Source organism: Vicugna pacos, chromosome 26 (assembly GCF_048564905.1).
Source record: "Vicugna pacos chromosome 26, VicPac4, whole genome shotgun sequence".
Taxonomy (NCBI): domain Eukaryota; kingdom Metazoa; phylum Chordata; class Mammalia; order Artiodactyla; family Camelidae; genus Vicugna; species Vicugna pacos.
In genome coordinates, this window is record NC_133012.1 from 14,422,400 (window position 1) to 14,441,310 (window position 18,911).

General features: G+C 41.4%; 1 protein-coding gene across 7 annotated transcripts in view; it reads left to right on the plus strand.

Annotated features, from left to right (window-relative positions):
• The first annotated feature begins 227 nt into the window (after nucleotides 1–227).
• TUSC3 (tumor suppressor candidate 3) overlaps nucleotides 228–18,911 on the plus strand; it is a 140,049-nt gene continuing 121,365 nt past the window's right edge. For all 7 annotated transcript variants that reach the window (XR_012064485.1, XM_015249394.3, XM_006198036.4 and 4 more), the window contains exon 1: nucleotides 228–599. Coding sequence is in view for 6 of the 7 variants with exons in the window: in XM_015249394.3 (XP_015104880.1) it covers nucleotides 462–599 (138 nt within the window). In the remaining variant the exon portion in view is untranslated. The remainder of the gene's footprint in view (nucleotides 600–18,911) is intronic.

Below are 18,911 nucleotides of genomic sequence, written 5' to 3' on the forward strand. Positions count from 1 at the left end.
CAGAAGGCAGTCAGGTCTGTCTCCAGCTCCAGGTGGAGCGCTGGGTGAACAGGACTCTCGCACGTTCCCGGGACCTGGTGTCGGCTCCGGCGGCAGGACAGCCCACGGCGCAGGCCAGCGCGCGGGATAACCGTGCCCCGCGCGGCGCGGGTCTCGTGCAGAGAGGTGGGCGGAGAGCTCCGCGCCGCCGCACGCGCCGAGGCGCCGGCTCCCTCGCCACGCCCACTTCCTGCCCCATCCCGGGCCTTTCCAGGTCTCCTCTCCCGGTGAACCGGATGCTCCGTCAGTTTCCTCCTCCTCCTCGTCCTCGGCCGTCGCCGCTGGGCTCCCTGGCGAGGCCGCAGGCACCCACGAGGGCACGGGCAGGGGGGCTCCCCGCGGCTGGCCTGGCGGGTGTGGAGCGTCGGTAGGAGCTGGGCGCGCACGGTTACCGCGCGTGGAGGAGACACTGCCCTGCGGCGATGGGTGCCAGGGGCGCTCCTTCACGCCGGAGGCAGGCGGGCCGGCGGCCGCGGTACCTGCCCACCGGGAGCTTTCCGTTTCTGCTCCTTCTGCTGCTTCTCTGCATCCAGCTCGGCGGAGGACAGAAGAAAAAGGAGGTACAAGGAGTCCCCTGGGCGCTCCAGGGAGGGCCGGGCGGGCAGGGCGGCCGCGTTGCTAGGCAGCCGGGCGGCGGGGCTTGGGCGGTGGCTGCTTTCGGGCGCCAGCGGAGCGGTTGGGAGGCCTTTGCGCGAGTCCTTTGGGCCCCGCCGTTTCCGAAATGGGGTTGGCCAGTGCTTTCTCAAAAAACTGCACGAAGCATCCTTCCTTTGTGCTCCCGGCACCTCACATCTTTCACATCCAGGGAGCTTCCTATCCTCCGTTGAAGGCCGAGCTTCGGGGCCCTCGGTTCAGTAGAAAGGGGTGTGTGGGATGTGAAAACACTCTTCAGGAGTATTTCAAACCTGCAGGCACGATTTATCCCTTGTGTTCGTTACCCTGCTTCCTTTGTTATTCGTTTCAGGAGGCAACAGCATAAGAAGGTTTGGAGTTATTCTGTATTTTTATTCTACGTTTTAAAGTTGTATGTTTTTCTTTGTGTTGAACTCACTGTGTAAGTGTGCGAATAACCTCACGTTTTTTGAGTTACGCAAATTTAGTTGTGACATCAGGTCACCTGATTTCAATTTAGTTCTTTAAGAACTTTGAGGGTGAGGATAGAAGTAACTGTATTTAAAGTAATTGTACAGTTAATTTGTGAATTTCAGTCATCTGTCAGTACTTTGGATGGTCGATCTGGCAGATTATGGAGAAAAGTTATTTTGGAAATGTAAGGTTTCTAATTGTACGTCCTTTTTGTGAGAGTATTCTTGTGTTAATTCAAGATGGTTTTTCCTGGTGAAGTTTTATTTACATAAATGTGGCTCAAAAATCTAATTAGGGTTTAAAATATTAGCAAAACTTTCTTTTTAAAAAAAAATTTAGGGGGATGGTAATTAAACGTATTTATTTTTTATTACTTTTTTTTTTCTAAACGGAGGTATTAGGGATTGAACCCAGGACCTCGTGCGTGCTAATAAGCATGCGCTCTACCACTGAACTATACCTTCCCTCCAAAATATTACCACAGCTTTCTTGATAGCTTGGTAACAAGAGTGAAAAAACAGGAAAAATAAGTGATTCTCTTTCCTTTATTCTTTGCCTGAGACAACTTTGAACTCAATGTTAACTTCTTCCCTTTAGCTTTTTTATTGTAGCATGAATATAGGGCATACAAAAGTTTCGGCTGAGTTATGGTAAGAGGTGTAGTGAAGAACCACTGTTAAATTAAAACTATTTACAAATATAAACTAAAGGTATTTTTCTCTAGCGTGTGGTATTTATATACATTTCGAGAGTTTTAGATTTTATAGTTTTTCTTGAGAAAGGGAAGAGGTTTAAAAATGGGGTTTTTTTGGTGTAGATTACCAGAGGAGAAGGCAATAAAAAAAACAATGAGCTCCATGGAAATTCTGATAATTTATCTCCTAAAAGATCCCTGTGACCGGGATAACTTTAAGTTGAAGAAAAATAGAAAAAAGGCCAAAAAAGTCTAAAAAGTGCACATCTTCAAAGCATCTTAGCATCTCCAATTGGAAAACTACTTTAAACATGTGAAAACGCTTGTTAATTTAGTATAATTATCAATTAGGATAACATCTGTTTCCATTCAAGTATTTTTTTTTACTAGAAGTTATTTTAAAATGGCAAAATAGGGAGAAAATTGATGAGGATTAAAAAGGGATGTCTTCCAAAACTGCTTTTATTTCTCTTGACTAGGAGAGTCTAATACTAAATCATGGTGGTGCTGTAGAATATATGTATTTTATTTAAGGAAGAGAGAAAAATAACAAACAGTTGGAGTTTTAATACTTTACTAAATGAGCATGCTTATCTCTGAAATGTAGTCTAATTCTGTATTTGGTACTCAGTTCAAAAGGTGTGATCTTTTCCAGTACTGGAAAAAAAATTATTGGAAACTTCACCAAGTGATTGGTCACCAGTATGTTACTTTTCTAGGGATATTAGAGTTGTTTTGACCGTACGTGGCTGCTGCTCCGTGTGTGTGTGTGTGTGTGTGTGTGTGTGTGTGTGTTTGTGTGTGTGTGTTTACTACTGTAAATATTACTAATATAAGTATCAGAATAGTTGACTTGGCCTTGACATGATGGGTATATTCTTTTGTTCTGGGAATCCAAATGGAAATCGAAAGTTGAGTTTGGACTCCGGAGTTGGACCCTGGTTGCTTTTAAGAAAATAACGTTTATAACGGTGATGGTTCCCACCATAGGTTTTTGAGTTGAGTTTTTGAGATGGTCCTGTCACAGCTTATACTATCTAATTGTTTGACATCAAGCATACCACTAACCTGAATTTTAGGATTTTTTTGTTTAAAAATACAGATACAATACCTGCATCTCAGGCTTGTCTTTGGATCAAATAAGGCTGTATTTAGTTTACTGCAATGCTTGAAACATAACAGGTGGTCAGTAATTTCGTAGCTGCTCTTGTGTGTTCCTCACTTAAATGAAAGCATAGACATGATAATAAGATCCTAAAATATAAAAATTAAAAAAAATTTGCTGAGTAAACTGACTTTATAATAATCATAAATCATATAGTTCATGGAGTGAATTGTCTGTTATTTATTTTATAAGTGAATACTGAGAATTCCAAACACTTACATTGTTTGAGAACTTCCCAGGAGATTTTACATCATGGGAAAAAATTGGTGGTATTCAAGGATTTGGGGGGGTGGTGTCTACATATCTATCTCTTCATGAAGACATTTTTTCATTAAAAATAATTAGTTTTATTCTTTATTTGAGAGTGTAGTCAAAAGAAATAGTTAAGTGAATAGGCAAAGAAAATTGGAGATTTTTGTAGTCTCCTTAATTACATTGAATACAGTCATTAAAAACTAATTTTTGAATCCTCACTCAAATGTCAAGTGATAGGAATTTTTGGGAGACTTTAGCTTCTTAGTAGTATATCATTTGCATATCTAATGAATCATGGGTTTCCATTATTTTGACAGTTTCTTTATTTCTTACAAAATCGTTAACACTTATCAGTTAATCAGCTTCATTTAGAATTCTTTTAATCTATAATGACCTCTTCTAATAATATAAAAAGAGCTCAAAATCTGTAATGATTTCCAGTGGACTCAATAACTTTGCCATCATCAAAAATAGCTGCAGTCAGCCCTCCGTACCTGTGGGTCCTGTATGGGCGGATGTAGGGGTGGCTGCATCATGCCATTCTATGGTATAAGGGACTTGAGCAGTTTCGGATTTTGGTATCTGCTGGGGTCCTGGAACCAATCCCCCTTGGATACTAGGACAACTATGTTATAATAATTTATAAATCCTGCAAAGAAAATGATTCGGTAATAGGCCACGACATGTAGGTAACAATGAATATGCAACATGAAAAGCTGAGTGGCTCATAAGTATTTTTTAAAAGAGAAGTAATATTATGGCCTAAATGAAGTGAAATCTTTCAGTTGCCTCTGTGATCATGTCTGTAAGCACATTTTACCTATCTGGTTACTTTCTAGTGGTTCAGCCATGAAATAGAGGCTTTACTGACTTAGCAAGTGATACAGGGAGAGGATGGAGGTAAGCAATGGATTTTACCTTTTAGCCAAGAACTTAGGTGGAAGAAAAGGTTTGTAAACGTAGGAGCACAACTTTAGGAAATGAATAGTAATTATGCATTCATATTATTCCCATTTACGCCAGTTGTGCTGGTGTCAGTCAGTCGTTTGACCTCGGCTAGAGTCCGTATGGTAACACCTTGAAGAGTGGTTGGAAATGATGGGTCTTACTTAGGTTGGCCAAAACTGCTTGTCAATAATTGTGGAGGCTTAGACCTGCTGCAGTTGCATGGATAATGGCAGAAGGCGAGAGATTCCCGGGTCCAGGTGGACAGTTCATTACAGCAGTAGAATGGCCAGAATATTGGCATCTGTGCTGATGACTCGGGCCAGAGCACGCCTGCGAGTGTAGTGTAGTGCCTTTCAGAGCAGGAGAGGAACCCTGAGCTTAAGGAACTCAGATTTTTTTATAATGGGCAGTAAACTCGTTTGACCTTAGCCCTAGAGGGAAATGTTATCTTTTTGAAACTGGAAATTAAGCAAACCTGCTCTTTGTTCTAGAAGGAACGCTGTGTGCTCTACAAACATCCTTGAAAAGATAGTCGAGAACAAAGTCAGTCAGATACTTGTGCTTGCAAATTATGGAGAAACTCACGGAGAACTGTCTGCCTAAGTGAGGGGTTGTAACTTTGTCAGAAGGGGACACTGCAGGGTTATTTTCCTCCACACACACGCACTGCCAGCATGTTCAGTCCCATGCCTGGGTTCTCTTGTTCGTGGGAGACACAGAGAAAGGGAGAGAGAGAAAACATGCCACTTGGGCCACAGATTCATCAGCGGCTTGTTAACTTTTTGGCCACATTTCCTTGTGCATGTTCTCTCTTGCCTTAAATATTCAATGAGTTCGTATGTGCGTGTGATCGGTAGGCCTGTGACTGCCTTACTGGAGTCCAGGTGTTACTTGGCGTGTTAGACCAGGTCATGAGTGCTTCTTTTGGTAAGACTCCCTCCTGGAGCATCATGCTAATCGCACCCAGATAGAAAGCTTACCTGCGGCCAAGTGGAGCAGTGCTGTGTTCCCCTGCGAGAGAACAGGTAGATCAGGAACAAACATGTTTGTTATATAACACTGTGTGCGCATGTGTGAGCACATGTGTGGACCAGATAGGTAATGCGTATATTAGTCTATCAAGTTTTTTTTTCTGTCTCCTGGCAAGATACCTGCAGCTTCTCAAATTGAGCACATCTAAAAGGGAACCCTTAATCCTTCCTTCTGCCCATCTTGCTTAGCTGTTTTCTTATTGCTGTTAACCGTGCTGTTTTATGGGGAACAAATTTTAAACTTCTTTTTAAGTAATCACTTGCCATATATAATGTATCTTTATAGCTCTTATCCTGTATTTAGAACATTGCACACAGAGAGGCTGACTTCACGTAATTCCTTGCAGAGTTGTACATACATTTGAGGAGAGCATCTTGCAAAAACACCATTCCTCTCTATTATACATAGATATGTAAAACCTGTAAATACTTAGTTTGACTAGTAAAACTTCAAAAATGTTATTCAGAAGAATAGGTGATATCTTTTTTCATAGTAATTGTTACCTGCCTGAGTGGCTGGCTCTTTGTATTTCATGACAGACGTAAAAAGGTGTGTCAACAGTGTGCTTATATAGATTATTTCATAGTCTGTGGTAAAAGTCTTAACTTAGAACTGTACCATCCCGAAGCCATTAGTGAACTGAAAAATGCTAGGAATAAAAGGAAGTCTTTACTAACATTTATTGTTATTAAATTTTTGGTTGATCATATAAAGATACCTAACTCGTTTGACATTTGGAAGTGAAAAGGAGATTTTCATGTTACCACAAGAACTCAACTACCTTTAATGAAAAAGGGCACTGGAGTATAAGTTAGATAAATTGTAGTATTGAATTTATTAAATAGAACTGTTTATTCTTGAGGTGTATTTTTAGAGGTCGCTTAACATTGTTATCAGTATGATTTGACTCAACTTTTGGAAATACTGTGGTTCAGTGTCTTTGCTTGGAAACAAAGCAAACCATTGGAAAATTAGTTCGTATGATTTTTGTGGTCAAACTTAAGGTACGAAACTGATTACCATTTGTGAAGTCTGTTTCCTTTTCGTATTAAATATTAAATTGAATGAGATACTTTCATGTAATTGAGTGAATTTAACAAATTTAGGAGTTGGAATTAAAGCTTAAAAGTGAAAAAAAGTAGCAATAGTGCAGATAGAAGGGCAAGGCGTTTCACTTAAATTGTGTATAATCTTCACAACATCTTGGTGGTTGTGGCACACAGTTTTGTTTGCCTTATCTTTGTTAACAGTACCTTGGTTTGATTTAAGTAATAGGAGACATTGGGACTATCCCAGGCCCCAAGCAGTCACCTTTACTAAGCAAAGATTATCATGATCCTCCAGTATCTTGCAGATTATTGGTTTAGGAGTGAGCACATGATACAGTCACATGAGGCTGTTTGAAACTTTCCTCCTTCTTCATGAAGAACACAGGGCAGGGGAATTCTCTCTTCCTATCTCTGAATCTGTGTATGGAATGTGCTGTTTGAGTTGTTGAACCCGTGTTGCAGCCATAAAAGTACAGGCTTGGGGGCAAAACTGTAAGTTCATGATGGAAACGTAGAAAAGTGGGAAAAACACAGGTGCTTGATGGCAGGACTTTAACTAGCTCATTGCTCCAACTCTGGACTTTGTGTTGTTGAGTTAATAAGCTTTCTTCTTGTTTAAGACATTTCAAATTGAATTTCTGGTTTTCTTATGTGAAAGCATTCTACCAAGGAATGGTTGGATTAAGGATTTTACCCATGACTGTACAACTTGTAAGTTTACAGCCAAAGAACTCTTTCTACACTCCGAGTTAGTAACTTAACAGTTACCTAGCTGTGAGGCGCTTTGTGAATGCTATTAAATCATAGTAGAGGACTATTTTGGTATATATATAGCTGTCCCCAATCTTTGAATGTCAGTGGCCAGTATTAGAAGAAGCTTGTATGTGTTTTGTTATCTTTAGAAGTGAATTTTCCACGTGTTCCGTTTATTAAAGTAGTTTTGTTTTTATTGTATGAATTGAAATTTCCTAATTATGTGTAAAAGATTGTAGGAAAGAATTGGGAATGTATTTATTATGTGCCTTAAAAGCTACTGGCCCAAGAAAAGAGTGGAAGAGCATAAGTTATGCCTGAGATATATTTGCTGTAGGCTGTTTCCTATGTGAATATTTTTTTAAAAAAATACTCCTTTTGCTTTTGTGTATAATAGACTGGTACATAGTTCCGCTTTAAAGACGTACTAAATAAAATACAGAGAGATACTTTTATTTTTAAAATGGTTAAATTTTAATAATGTTCTTTTAGTTAAAATTTGAGTTAAGATTAAGCAAAAGAAAAATTGGAACCTCTCTCAGAGAGACGGTATTATACAGTGCTGATTGGTCATGTTTTTTAGAGTTGGTGCTTTCAAAGGGAATAAAGGGTTTTTCTCATACTTGTGAAGTGAAGTGGCTTTGCTGTGTCTTGCTGGTTTCCTGTGCATTTTTCCTCTTGGAGCCTCAATGGGGAGAAAGGGTGTCCGAGTCAAGGTGTAGCCCTGTCATAATGGTGCTGATTCAGCTTAGCTGCCGACTGAGAGCCGTCTGAGTCCCAAGCCCTGATGATGGAGCATGTTCCAGATCATGAAGAGAGTAGTAACCGGAGATGTGCATGCTTGTGTGTGTGAAGCATGGGTGTGTATGTGGGGTGTGTATGTTGGGGTGTGTGTATTTGTAGGGGTGTGTGTGTATGTGTATTTAAACACTGCATTGTAGAAAGATAGAGCAGGAAGGTCTGGTTTCAGGCTAAATAACCAGGCGGGGACTAGAAATTAGATTTCCTGCCACCAGAGTTTATATTTCCATATTCCCATGCTCAGTTATGCTGTCATTGTCTCTGCCCCTCCCCTCCTTCTTACTTTTTTACACTGTTATTTCTTCTGTCCTTTCATAGCTGATATTTAATGAACTTCTTCATGGGTCCTTGTTTTTTAAACTTCACAATGTTGAAAGATTTGGCAGATCTAAAACCAACCTATTACTATTGCTTGGACTTGACCCCTTTTATAATTTATAAATTAGGCCGTCTGTTTCTTCACGAAGCTGTTTTAATAAGTGGAATTAGGCTAAGGTAGGCCGAAGTCGCAAGAGTCAGAACTCTGTAACCCACCTGCATGGGTCAAGAAAATATTTACATTTCTGTTCCATCCTCCTTCCCCAAGTAGTGCCTCCTACAGTCCCTGGCACCAAGTAAAGCATTTTTCTACATCTTTTTGCCAAGGCCAGGAATCTGGGCACATTTCACTTAGCTTCAAACCTTTACTCACTTGTGACTGTTTTCCACCACCCCGTCCTTCACCCTAGCTGGGGATGTCCTTGGGACTTCTCAGACCAGTGCCGTTTGGAAGTACTGTTTAAATACAGTTTAAATACCTACAGAAGGCAACCCAGAGTTCTTTGCATGCTATTCAGTGCTTTTTCTGAGTAAGCCTTTGATGGTCCTGTTTTATATGCCACCACTGTCACATGCTTCCCTCTGGTGTTAACTTAAGCAAGTTACTCCTTCGTCCCTGTTTTGGATCAGGACCCCCCCACCCCCAGCCCGTGCTCACATGGATGGATCTCTGTGCTTATTCTTTATAGCACTTATGTCAGTTGTCTGCTGTCTACCATTCCTGTTATTCTGAACTTCTTTGAGGAGAAGTGTTGTGGGTTTTTTTATGTCTGTATCCCCATATTCAAGCATCGTGCCTTGTACTTGGTAAATACTTAGTAGAGTTATGTTGGTCAAGTCACTTAATCTCTCTAAACCTCAACTTCTCTATCTGTAAAGTGGGGATAGTCTGCTAGTCCATACTGCAGAGTTGTGAGCCTTACAGGAGATAATGTACAGAACTTAGCATAGAGCCTGGAACATGGTAAGTGCTTAATCTTAGCTTTGGTGCTGATATTGGTGAATGAGTTCACAGGATGTACAATAGGTTGTTTTTGTTTTCAAAGTGATTTTTTATGAGTAGCCTAAACTGACTTGGCATTACAAAAGAAGGTTTTAAAGACACTGCTCTTGATATGCATTGTTTTTCATGAACACCTTATTTTCCTATGTGACAGGTTCTGCTACTAAGTTGGCTCTTGAGATTGTCATCATTGTTTTCTTCAGATGATTAAAGATTTGGCAGTGACCGTTTAATAATGGTTACTTTTCCTGTTTGACTTGTTACAGCATTTGACAGGTGTCTTACTGTAGCCCTATTTAGGTTCAACCTATTTGGAGTCCTTTGGGGCTCTTGGAACTGGAGGTCTGTTTCTCTCCCCAGGTTTGTGAAATGTTCAGCCATTGTTGCATTAAATATACTTTCCCTTTTTCTTTCTCTTCTCTTTCTGGAATTCCCATAATGCAGACATCATTCTTTTCATTGAGTCCCATAATTCCTGTAGGCTTTCTTGACTCTTTCATTCTTCTTTTCCTTTTGCTTCTCTGTGTAGATAATTTCGATTGTACTATCTTCTAGGTCACTGATTCTTTCTTCTCCATGGTCAAGTCAGCTTTTGAAACTCTGTTGATTTCTTCAGATCGGTTATTGTATTTTTGTGCTCTAGAATTTCTGTTTGGGTTTTTTTTTTGTTGTTGTTTCTATTTGTTGAACTTCTCTTTTTGTTGAAGCATGGTGTTCCTAACTTCAGTTAGCTGTCTGCATGCTCTTGTAGGTCACTAAACTTCTTTAAGAGGTTTGTCTGACAGTTCATAGATCTGCATTTTTTCAGTATCAGTTTTTTTTTTTCTGGAATGAGTATCTGTCACGTTTGTTAGACTTAAAGTAAATTAAAAAATAAGCGCTTAGAGATTTGCTTAGATCCTTTCTAGATGGTAAGCCTGTATGAAATATGGTTAATAGAATGACTTATAGTAGTTTCTCTAGATCTCAAAGGTAATTTTAGATCTTAGAGGTTGAATCTTAGTAGAAGTTCTGTGATTTGATTATAGTCAATTATACAATTACAAATACAGTTATCATAGAGAAGCTTAATGAATATTTTTAATTTCAACAATTTAATTGAGCTGTATGATCCACAGAGAATAACTGAAAGTAATCATGGCAGAGCTATTTAAGTTCTTTGTATTTGACTCTCAGATAGCAGTTAGGTTTATGCTTGTCTTATCTTTGGCTGTTTGAAATATATAATCTACAAAACCACAAATTAAAATAAGCTATTTCTATTTTTGTGTATTGCTATAGTTTTCAAAATACTGCAAACGGGCTATATCTGCAGTAACTCATGACAGATAAGAAAACTTAGAGAAGTAATTTGTCTGAGTACAGTCATTAGCCTTGGTCTCTAGTGTTCAAGATACACACTAGCAGAACAGAAGGAATGCATGTCATTATCTAAAAGGGAATTGGTGTGGGAAACAGGCTGTAAAGTTCCTTTTCTTCTTATCCCTTTTCCTTGTAAAGCTACTGTTGGAAAGTTAGGTTAGCCCTGTGTCATTTTCTACATAGATTACAGTCTTTTAGTTTTTGCATTTCCCAGGATTCCATCATGTCATGGTGAGTAGATGATCCCAGGAACCTTTCTGTGTTGTTTTACTTCTTTGTTACTGAAATCTAAACTTCTTCAGTGTGGGGAGTCCTAGTCTTCCACATCTGTGCCATCCTGGTCATAGCAGAAGCCTGCAGTAGGTGGCTCTTCTGTGTGTTACGATTGCTTGTCTGGCTGTTGACTTCTGAACTATGTTGTGAATGTTTTTCATATTATGTCCTTTTTGATTATTTTAAATAGAAACAGTATTATTGAAGTAAATGAGAGAAAATAAATACTCAGAATACTCAAAGCACTTGAGTGTCATCTCCTTAAAATATGACACAGCACGTGCTACCGAAGATAAAGGGCCACGTCACTGACATTTCTCTCAAATGGGATCTACCATTCGTTTTTTCCAACAAACATTTGTTGATGGATACTGTGTGTTAGACACCACGCTGGATTTGGGAAATGAAGTGGTGAATAAAACAGCTGCTGTCCTTGACGCATCCTATAGCTCACAGCCCAGTGGGTGATCAGGCAGGGAAACGGGCGGTTATAATGTGTGAGAAATGCATAACCTGGGAACTCCTGGTGCTGTGGCGTTAGGCTGGCACATCGAGGTAAGCGGGACGCTGAAGAGGTGCACACAGGCAATCACTTAATGAAACGAGGACTGTTCTAGGCAGAAGGAGTAATACGAGGTGTGAAGTCCAGAGGTGTGAAAAGGCACAGCAGATTCAGGGAGGTTGCAAGTTCCACAAGGCTCGGCTTAGAATGCACAGGGTGGGGAGTGCCAGGGTGGAGGCTGGAATGGAAGCCAGAGCCAAATCCTGTGTCAGAGTGTAGACCTGACCTTGAAGTAGTGGGAGGAATTGAGGGTTTTATCTTGGAGGTGGGGGTGGATGAGGTTTATATTTAGGAGGGTTACTCTGGCTGTGCTGTGGAAATTAGCTTAGGTGGGGATGTGAAGGTTTCCATCTGCTCAAGAGGCTCCGGCCGAAATCTCCATGAGGTAGTGATGACCGGACATAGCTGGTGGCAGTGAGGATGCAGAACAGTAACTGGGTTTTCGAGCTCTGTGGGAGCCAGACTAGGCGGTTCTTGGTAGTTGATTATATGTGGGATGAGGGAAAAGGAGACAAGAATAATGATGTTTCTTGGTATAAGGGAAATTCTATTTACTGAAATGGGAAACTGGAGAAGGAAGAGATTTTGGAAGGCAGATAACAAGTTCACTTTTCAGAATGTGTGCAATGCTTTTGTAAAATCTAAACCGAGGTGTTTGAGTGGATTGTATGGATTTGGACCTTTGATCTGGGCTGAAGGTACAATGAATTTGGAAATCATTGTCCATGAGAGTTGCATTTTGGTGTTGGTTAAAAACCACCAAGCCAGAGTATATAGAGTGAAAGTCAAAGAGCAAATGCCAACCCTCAGGGATGCCAGTGTCCCAGTGTTCTGCAAAAGGCAGGCTTGCAAACAGACCAAGACTGTGCTGCCGGGGAGCTAGAAAGAAACCTAGCAAATTTGGGGTGTCAGGAGGAGAATGTTTCAAGAAGAGAAAGGTCCACAGAGACAAATGGTGACTGGCGACAGGCTGAACAGACACTGTAAAGATCCTCTAGATCTGGCAGGAGCAGCTTAGCTGCACTGTTAGGGTGGAGAGTGGAATGTAGTGCGTAGATTAACGAAGGAGTCGGTTGTGAGGAAGTGGCGACAGCCACGACGTTATCAAGCAGTGTTGCTGTGAATGGGTGGAGAGTGCAGTGGGTGGTCGCTGGGGGAGAGGTTGAAGAGGAGAGAGAAGGTAACTGAGACAGAGCAGAGGCCCCACGGTGGGAGGAAGGAGTGGGAACCCGAGGCCATCAGGTGGCATTGGCTTTGTAGACGGATGTGAGCGTCTCTGGCTGGTCACAGTGTTTGGGTTTCTTCCACACGTGTTATAGGACTGCACTTTGCCGCTCCTGTGAACTCAGACACAACCGTCTTTGGCCTGTGAAGTGTGCACGGATAAGCTCTGTGTCAGTTCTAGGCAGCAGCTTGGCGTGTCCTCACATACTTTGCCGTTCCTTCTTTCTCTGGCACCGTGACTGGGATGTGCGACGTGGTGGATGCCCCATCAGCCTGGGTCCTCGAGTGAACAGGCTGAGCGGAGTCTCTGCCGACCTGGAGGATGGAGATGTCCACCTTTATTGATTTTTTTTAAATACTGAGATTTGGAGCCCTTAGTGCCCTGGCATTTAAGCTCTCTGGATTGCTACAAGGAGTGGTGTGGACCTCTCTTCCATTCTGATGGGAGGAACGGATAAAAGGAGGTGGTGCAGGTACAGCCCAATGTGTTCCTTTGTGGGCAGAGACCTTGTATTTTCTCTGTGAAAAGGGAGGTCAGCTGAGAGGGAGGGATAAGCTGGCAGGACTGGGAGGCTGAGGAGGGTGGATAAGGTAGAACAGGTAATTTACCTGTAATTACCCACTTTAAATAGCTGGAATAGGTCATTTTATTCAAAACAAAGAATCATTGTTAATCACAGGAAGGGCCACATAAATTTGGAAATCAGATTTTACATAAAATCCTTATTTGATTTTTTTCTCCCTCTAACCAAGCTGAGAAGGGGAGCGCTAGGGACAGGATGGATGCAGGGCTGGAGATTTCCAGAAGGGTGAGGTAGGAAGAGGGGAAAGGAGAGTGAAACATACACTGTGGGTGCAGGATGTGGAAAACAAAGACTGGGTGCTGAGAGGGGACAGAAGAAAGGCCCCAGGGAGACCGGAGGATGGGTGTGTGTGGGGGAAACCAGAGTGAGGGAACTGGGAGACGAGGCTCCTGTCATTAGTGGCTTCTGTCAGTTCAGCATTTCAGAGATGGAAGAGTACCAGACGAGACCCTGGCGGTGAGCGGAGAGGTGGGGTTTGAAGTTGGTTATCTGAGATGATGAGGATGAGGAGCTAAGGGCTAGGGTGTAAGACTGTTTACGTGGACTTGAACCAGAATAATGTGGGAGGGTGAAGGGTAGTGACCAGGAGATCCCTAGATGACAGTGACCGAACGAGGAGAGGATGTCACACTGTGAATGTTTGGTTCATGCAGGAGCTTTAAGTGAGGGCACAGGACTGAGGGGGTGCTCACTCTGCCTCCTCCCTGAGTGGCAGTTAAGGACGATGGGTGGTTTCCATTTCAGTAGCTCCAGAGGATCCAGCTAAGAGAGTAAGGGAATGCTCATTACAGATACAGAAGATGTAAGGAATTAGTTGCAGTTTTGAAAAATTTTATATGAGCTTTTTTCTTTGATTAGGTGACAGTACTGCAATCCTAAAATGAGAAATCGTTAGGCAGTTAACGGTAACCTTCATATCCCTCCTATCTTACGTCCAAGGTCTCAAAGCAATTTCCTGACGTTACGACGTTTTTATGAGTCAGATAAACTTTTTCACGTTTGCAGTGTTTCATATATATATGGAATATCACTTCTGCTTAAATGAACTTGTAGAAATCCGGCAACATTCGATCTTTTACACATTGCAGCCTTTTGTTTAGCAGCGTTAACTTTAGCTTGATTGCTCATAGACTGCTTCAGCTGTGCGTCATTCTATGAGCTATAAACCAATATGAACTCAAAATAATTCAGCATAGGTCTCTGATTTAAAATACATCAATAATGTATCATTTCTGGGTATAAATGATCAAAACCAGTAACAAAAAGAGGTAAGAATTGATTTTTAAATAAGGTTTCATACCTAAGAAAGAAATGGAGAAACAGCAGCAGTGACAGCTAGGCAGGAGGCTGGCTTCAGAGATTTTGCAGATAAAGAACGTTCCCAGCAATTTCTTATAACCAGAGGTGTCATTATAGAATTACTGCATGTGGGTAAGTTCTGTAGTGATTTACCAACCACTGTTTTCTTATGGTTTTCTTCTGAGATGTTATCATTTGTAGATTGTATATAATGTGTCTTGTTCTAAAATAATCTTATCTCATAGAGAGTATGGCGTAGCTAATAATAGAGCTGCCTTGCAATTTATCTTTCCATCACTCTTATCTCCTCTTCTTAAGATGAATTGTCCATTATGAGCATTCAGAAATAGGATAAAAATACAAACGTGGTTTGTGAATATATTTATTTTCTTTTGTTGCAGAACAAATTACTGTAAATTTTGTGACTTAAAATAACACCCGTTTTTAATCTCAACTTCTTTGGGTCAGAAGTCTGGGTTCTCCATTCGTGGGGTCACAAGCTGAAGTGAGGGTGAGGCTGGGCTGCAGTCTGATCTGGGTCTCTAGGTCATCTTAGCTGTTGTGCATTGTTGGCAGAATTCAGTTTCTGGCAGCTGTGGGAGTGTTTTGTTTTCTTGCTGGCTGCATTCTCTCAGCTCTTTGAGGCCACCCTCAGGTCCTAGCCATGTGGCTCTCCCCATGATCAGTTTAAAATGTGGCTGTTGGCTTTCTGCCAGGCCAGTGGGCTTGCCTCTCTGATGCTTAACCTTCTTTGAAAACACTCACCTGATTAGGTCAGGCCCACTTAGTGTAATCTCCCTTGTGAATAACTCAGAGTTAACTGATGAAGGACTTTACATCTGCACATCTTTGCCATGTAAGGTAGTATAATTATGGAAGTGCTGTTTCTTCACGTTCACAAGTCTTGTCCGTACTTATGAGGAGAGAATTCTGTCAGGGTCACTGGGGATTATTTTAGAATTCTACCTGCTAAGGTGGATGAGCTTACACTTTTAGATTTTTCTGTACTTTTAAGTGGCAGCTTATACAATCAACATAAACAGTTATGATAGTCAGTGTATAGAACATTAATATAAGATTTTTAGTGAGGCTGTAAAATTGGGGTGATAAAATGGAAGTGACGATAAAATTGAAGTATCGGAGTTCAATCAGAAAAGCAGGACCAGAAGAAGATGAACACATGTGTGTGTGTGTATCTGAATTTGTTATAGGAATTTGACTTTATGCAGTGGTGGGAGCTGGTGAAGTGAGGATATTGTTTGCATGTTTGCTGCTGGAGTTTGGGGTCCAAAGAACAGCTGGGAAGGGAGGATGCTGTATGGCAGAGAAGAACAAGACCAAGCTGGAACCTGTGAGGATGGAGTGAAGTCATCCTCAGAATGATTTTAAAGCTCATAGTTCTGAAATTACATAGGACTGAAAAAATAGTTATTCACAGAAATAAGGAGTTGGAAATGGTAAGAATTATTTTAAGCAGCTCACTTGTCTTGCAGCCTCAGGATACCAGTTGCTAAATAAGTTCAAAGAGTGATAGGCATTTTATTTTCTTTTTCACATTGGAAACCAACAATTATAATTAAAAATTTAAGTCAGCCTAAAACTTAATTGTTTAGTGGAATAATTTTAAAAATAAATTTTCTTAACATTAAGAGCATTATAAAAATGTTTCCCTCCCACCCACCTCATTACAGGATAAATCACTGTTCTCCTACCAGGTATTTACTGCAGTTTCAAAATAGAAACATTTTTAAGTTTCATTTTTATGTTGATGCTTTATGTATTTTTGTAAGCCTGAGAGCAGTGGGCCCTACATTCCCAAAATGCACTTATTAATATTCTGAGAAATACTGGGAAGATACCTAACTTGGGACTGTCATGTTGTTTTTGAGTTGACATTTCTCTATCAGCTAAAATAAAAAATAAAAATAAAAAGTGATTACTTGCCTCATTTGAAATACACATGCTAGCACCTAACCTTTATTCAGCTGCTAACAGATTGGTGTAATAAAAAAGTAAACTATCAGATCAGTTGTCTCCATACTTGTTACTGAGTCTGAGTAGTGTAGAATTTCAAGATAATGCCTTAATAAAATCGACAATTTCTATGGTATCATCGTATACTGCTGGGAAAGATACATGTATCTTTTTAACAGGCACCTTTGTCTGTGTAGTCACAGTGACTGCCTGAGCATATCTGTCAGTGGCTTCTGGAGAGCCACTTCTCTTGTTGCCTTCCTGCTGTGGCTTTCATATGATCAGATTTTATTATATTTGTTCTAAATTCTTTGATGGTGTGCCAGAGCTCTTTACCATCACAGTTTTTTCTTCTTCCTAGACACAAGCCAGACGGCGTTTCCCAGCCTCCTCTATGCTTATTTAGGTCCGTGTGACTTAGTTCTGGGCAGTGGAGTGTGAATGGAGGTGATTTGTGTCATCTCTGGCCTGTGCCATCTCGGGCACAGGTCAATCCTCCGCTGCCACCCTGTTCGGAGGACTCATCGGGATTGTATGACAGGCTTCCCTGTGAGGGTCCCTGTTCATGTGCCTCTGAGATTTGGAAGGTAGAGGAGGAGAGAGGCCACTGCTCTTCAGAAATAGTTGAGGCAGATTCATGGGCAGATAGAAGGCTGGGAGCATCGTTCAGGAAAAGTCCAGGACGACCACTGTGTTCACTTCCTCTTGTTACTGTGACAAAGTGTCACAAACTTGGTGGCTTAAAACAACACAGATTTATTCTCTTATTATAGTTCTGGAGATCAGAAGTTTAAAATCAGTCTCACTGGGCTAAAATCAAGGTGTGAGAAGAATTGTGTTCCTTCTGGAAGCTCCCAGGGGACAATCAATTCCCTTGTTTTTTTTCAGATCTGGAGGCTGCTCGGATTCTGTATGGTTCCTGGCTTGCATGGCTCCAGCCCCTTGCTTGCATCCTCACATCTCCCGTTGACTGATCCTCTTCCTTCCTCCTATAAAACCCTCATGATTATATTGGGCCTCCTTGGCTAATGTAGGATAATCTCCCCGTTTGAAGATTCTTCACTTAATCACATTCGCACAGTTCCTTTTACTATGTAAGGTGACGTGGTCCAAGTTCCTGGGAATTAGGATGTGAATGTCTTGCAGAAGTTGGGGGGCAAATTGTTTAGCCTGTCACAGTGACCCACTTAGCTGTTACAGACCAAGTATTTAGTGGAAGCCTTCAAGAAATCAAATAGCTCCAGGTGAGCTCTGGAAGATCAGCTGCTTTGAGATTGTTGGTCGCTGCTTTTCTTACCATAGTTTCTCCTGTACGTCTCAGTGGTGGTCTAAGCTGCTGCTCATTCCCTGTATTAAATACCTTTATATTTGGAGTACATGGTGTGGTTTCTGTTTTCCTGACTGAACCCTGACTGATCCAGAGTTCTTTCTGAATGGCTGTTTGGCGTTGGAAGGAGTGACCTGGAAAGCCCTGTGTTGTGGGTGACAGAGCAGCCATCAGCCTAGGTGTCCGAGACTGTGCGGAGGAGAGCCTCTCTGCTGTCCTGAACTCCTCACTGGCCTGTGATACGGAGAGAAGTCACTCAAATGTTGAGCTTTGTTTGGTACTGCAGCCTAGTCTCTTGCTAATGGAGGTTTTGGTTGAAAACTAAACATGAAGACAAATCTCATCTCTTTCTGTGTGTTTAAACACACCTGTTACAGAGTAGTGCATTTTCCTTTTATATACATTCATGAATTTATTGTACAAGGAAAGCAGACTCATAACATTTGTGTCCATCGTTGATTAAAAAGTCACTGTCTCATCCTCTGAACTCACTCATTGGTATGCATTCTCAGTTCTCTGGGCTACATTTTCATATGATGGTTCTACTTGGATGTTTAGAACAGTGTGCTCACACGGTAAACTTTTCGCACTGTTAGACGAAGGCACAGCGTTCAGCAGCTGTTCTTTAGTGGTATACCCGTCTCTCAGGTGGCAGGCAGCAGTTTGACTGCCAGTGTATTTTCATCTTCAGATTTAAGGTGTTGTTTCTGGAGCTCAGAAGCAAATCTCAGTGGCTGGTATTTTGAGGAACACAGCTTTCAAAGCCAGAACATTCTCTCACCTACTCTCCTAGGATTATTTTGAACAAGTGGTATTGACAGATGAGAGAAGAGAACTAGGCTCAGGTTTTGGTCTCAGGGTGACAGCTGGTGAGGGAAAGAGATGGGCCTCCAACACTGATCTTCCCACTCTTAAGGTCACCACTTTTGCCATCAGGTGTGCCTCACAGTAGGCATGTGCACAATTCACCTTGCCTCACAGAAGACACGTATGCCTGGAAGTTGTAACATGCATCGTAGTTTGTTTTAACTTGTGCTCTCTGCTGGTCCTCACTTCTAATGGCCACCAGGAGAGGGTTTTATTGAAGGTGCTCTTGGCTAAGACAGTGATGTGGCCGTTTGGGAATCCATAACGGACGTTCTAGTTATAGCTCTTCTAACTCT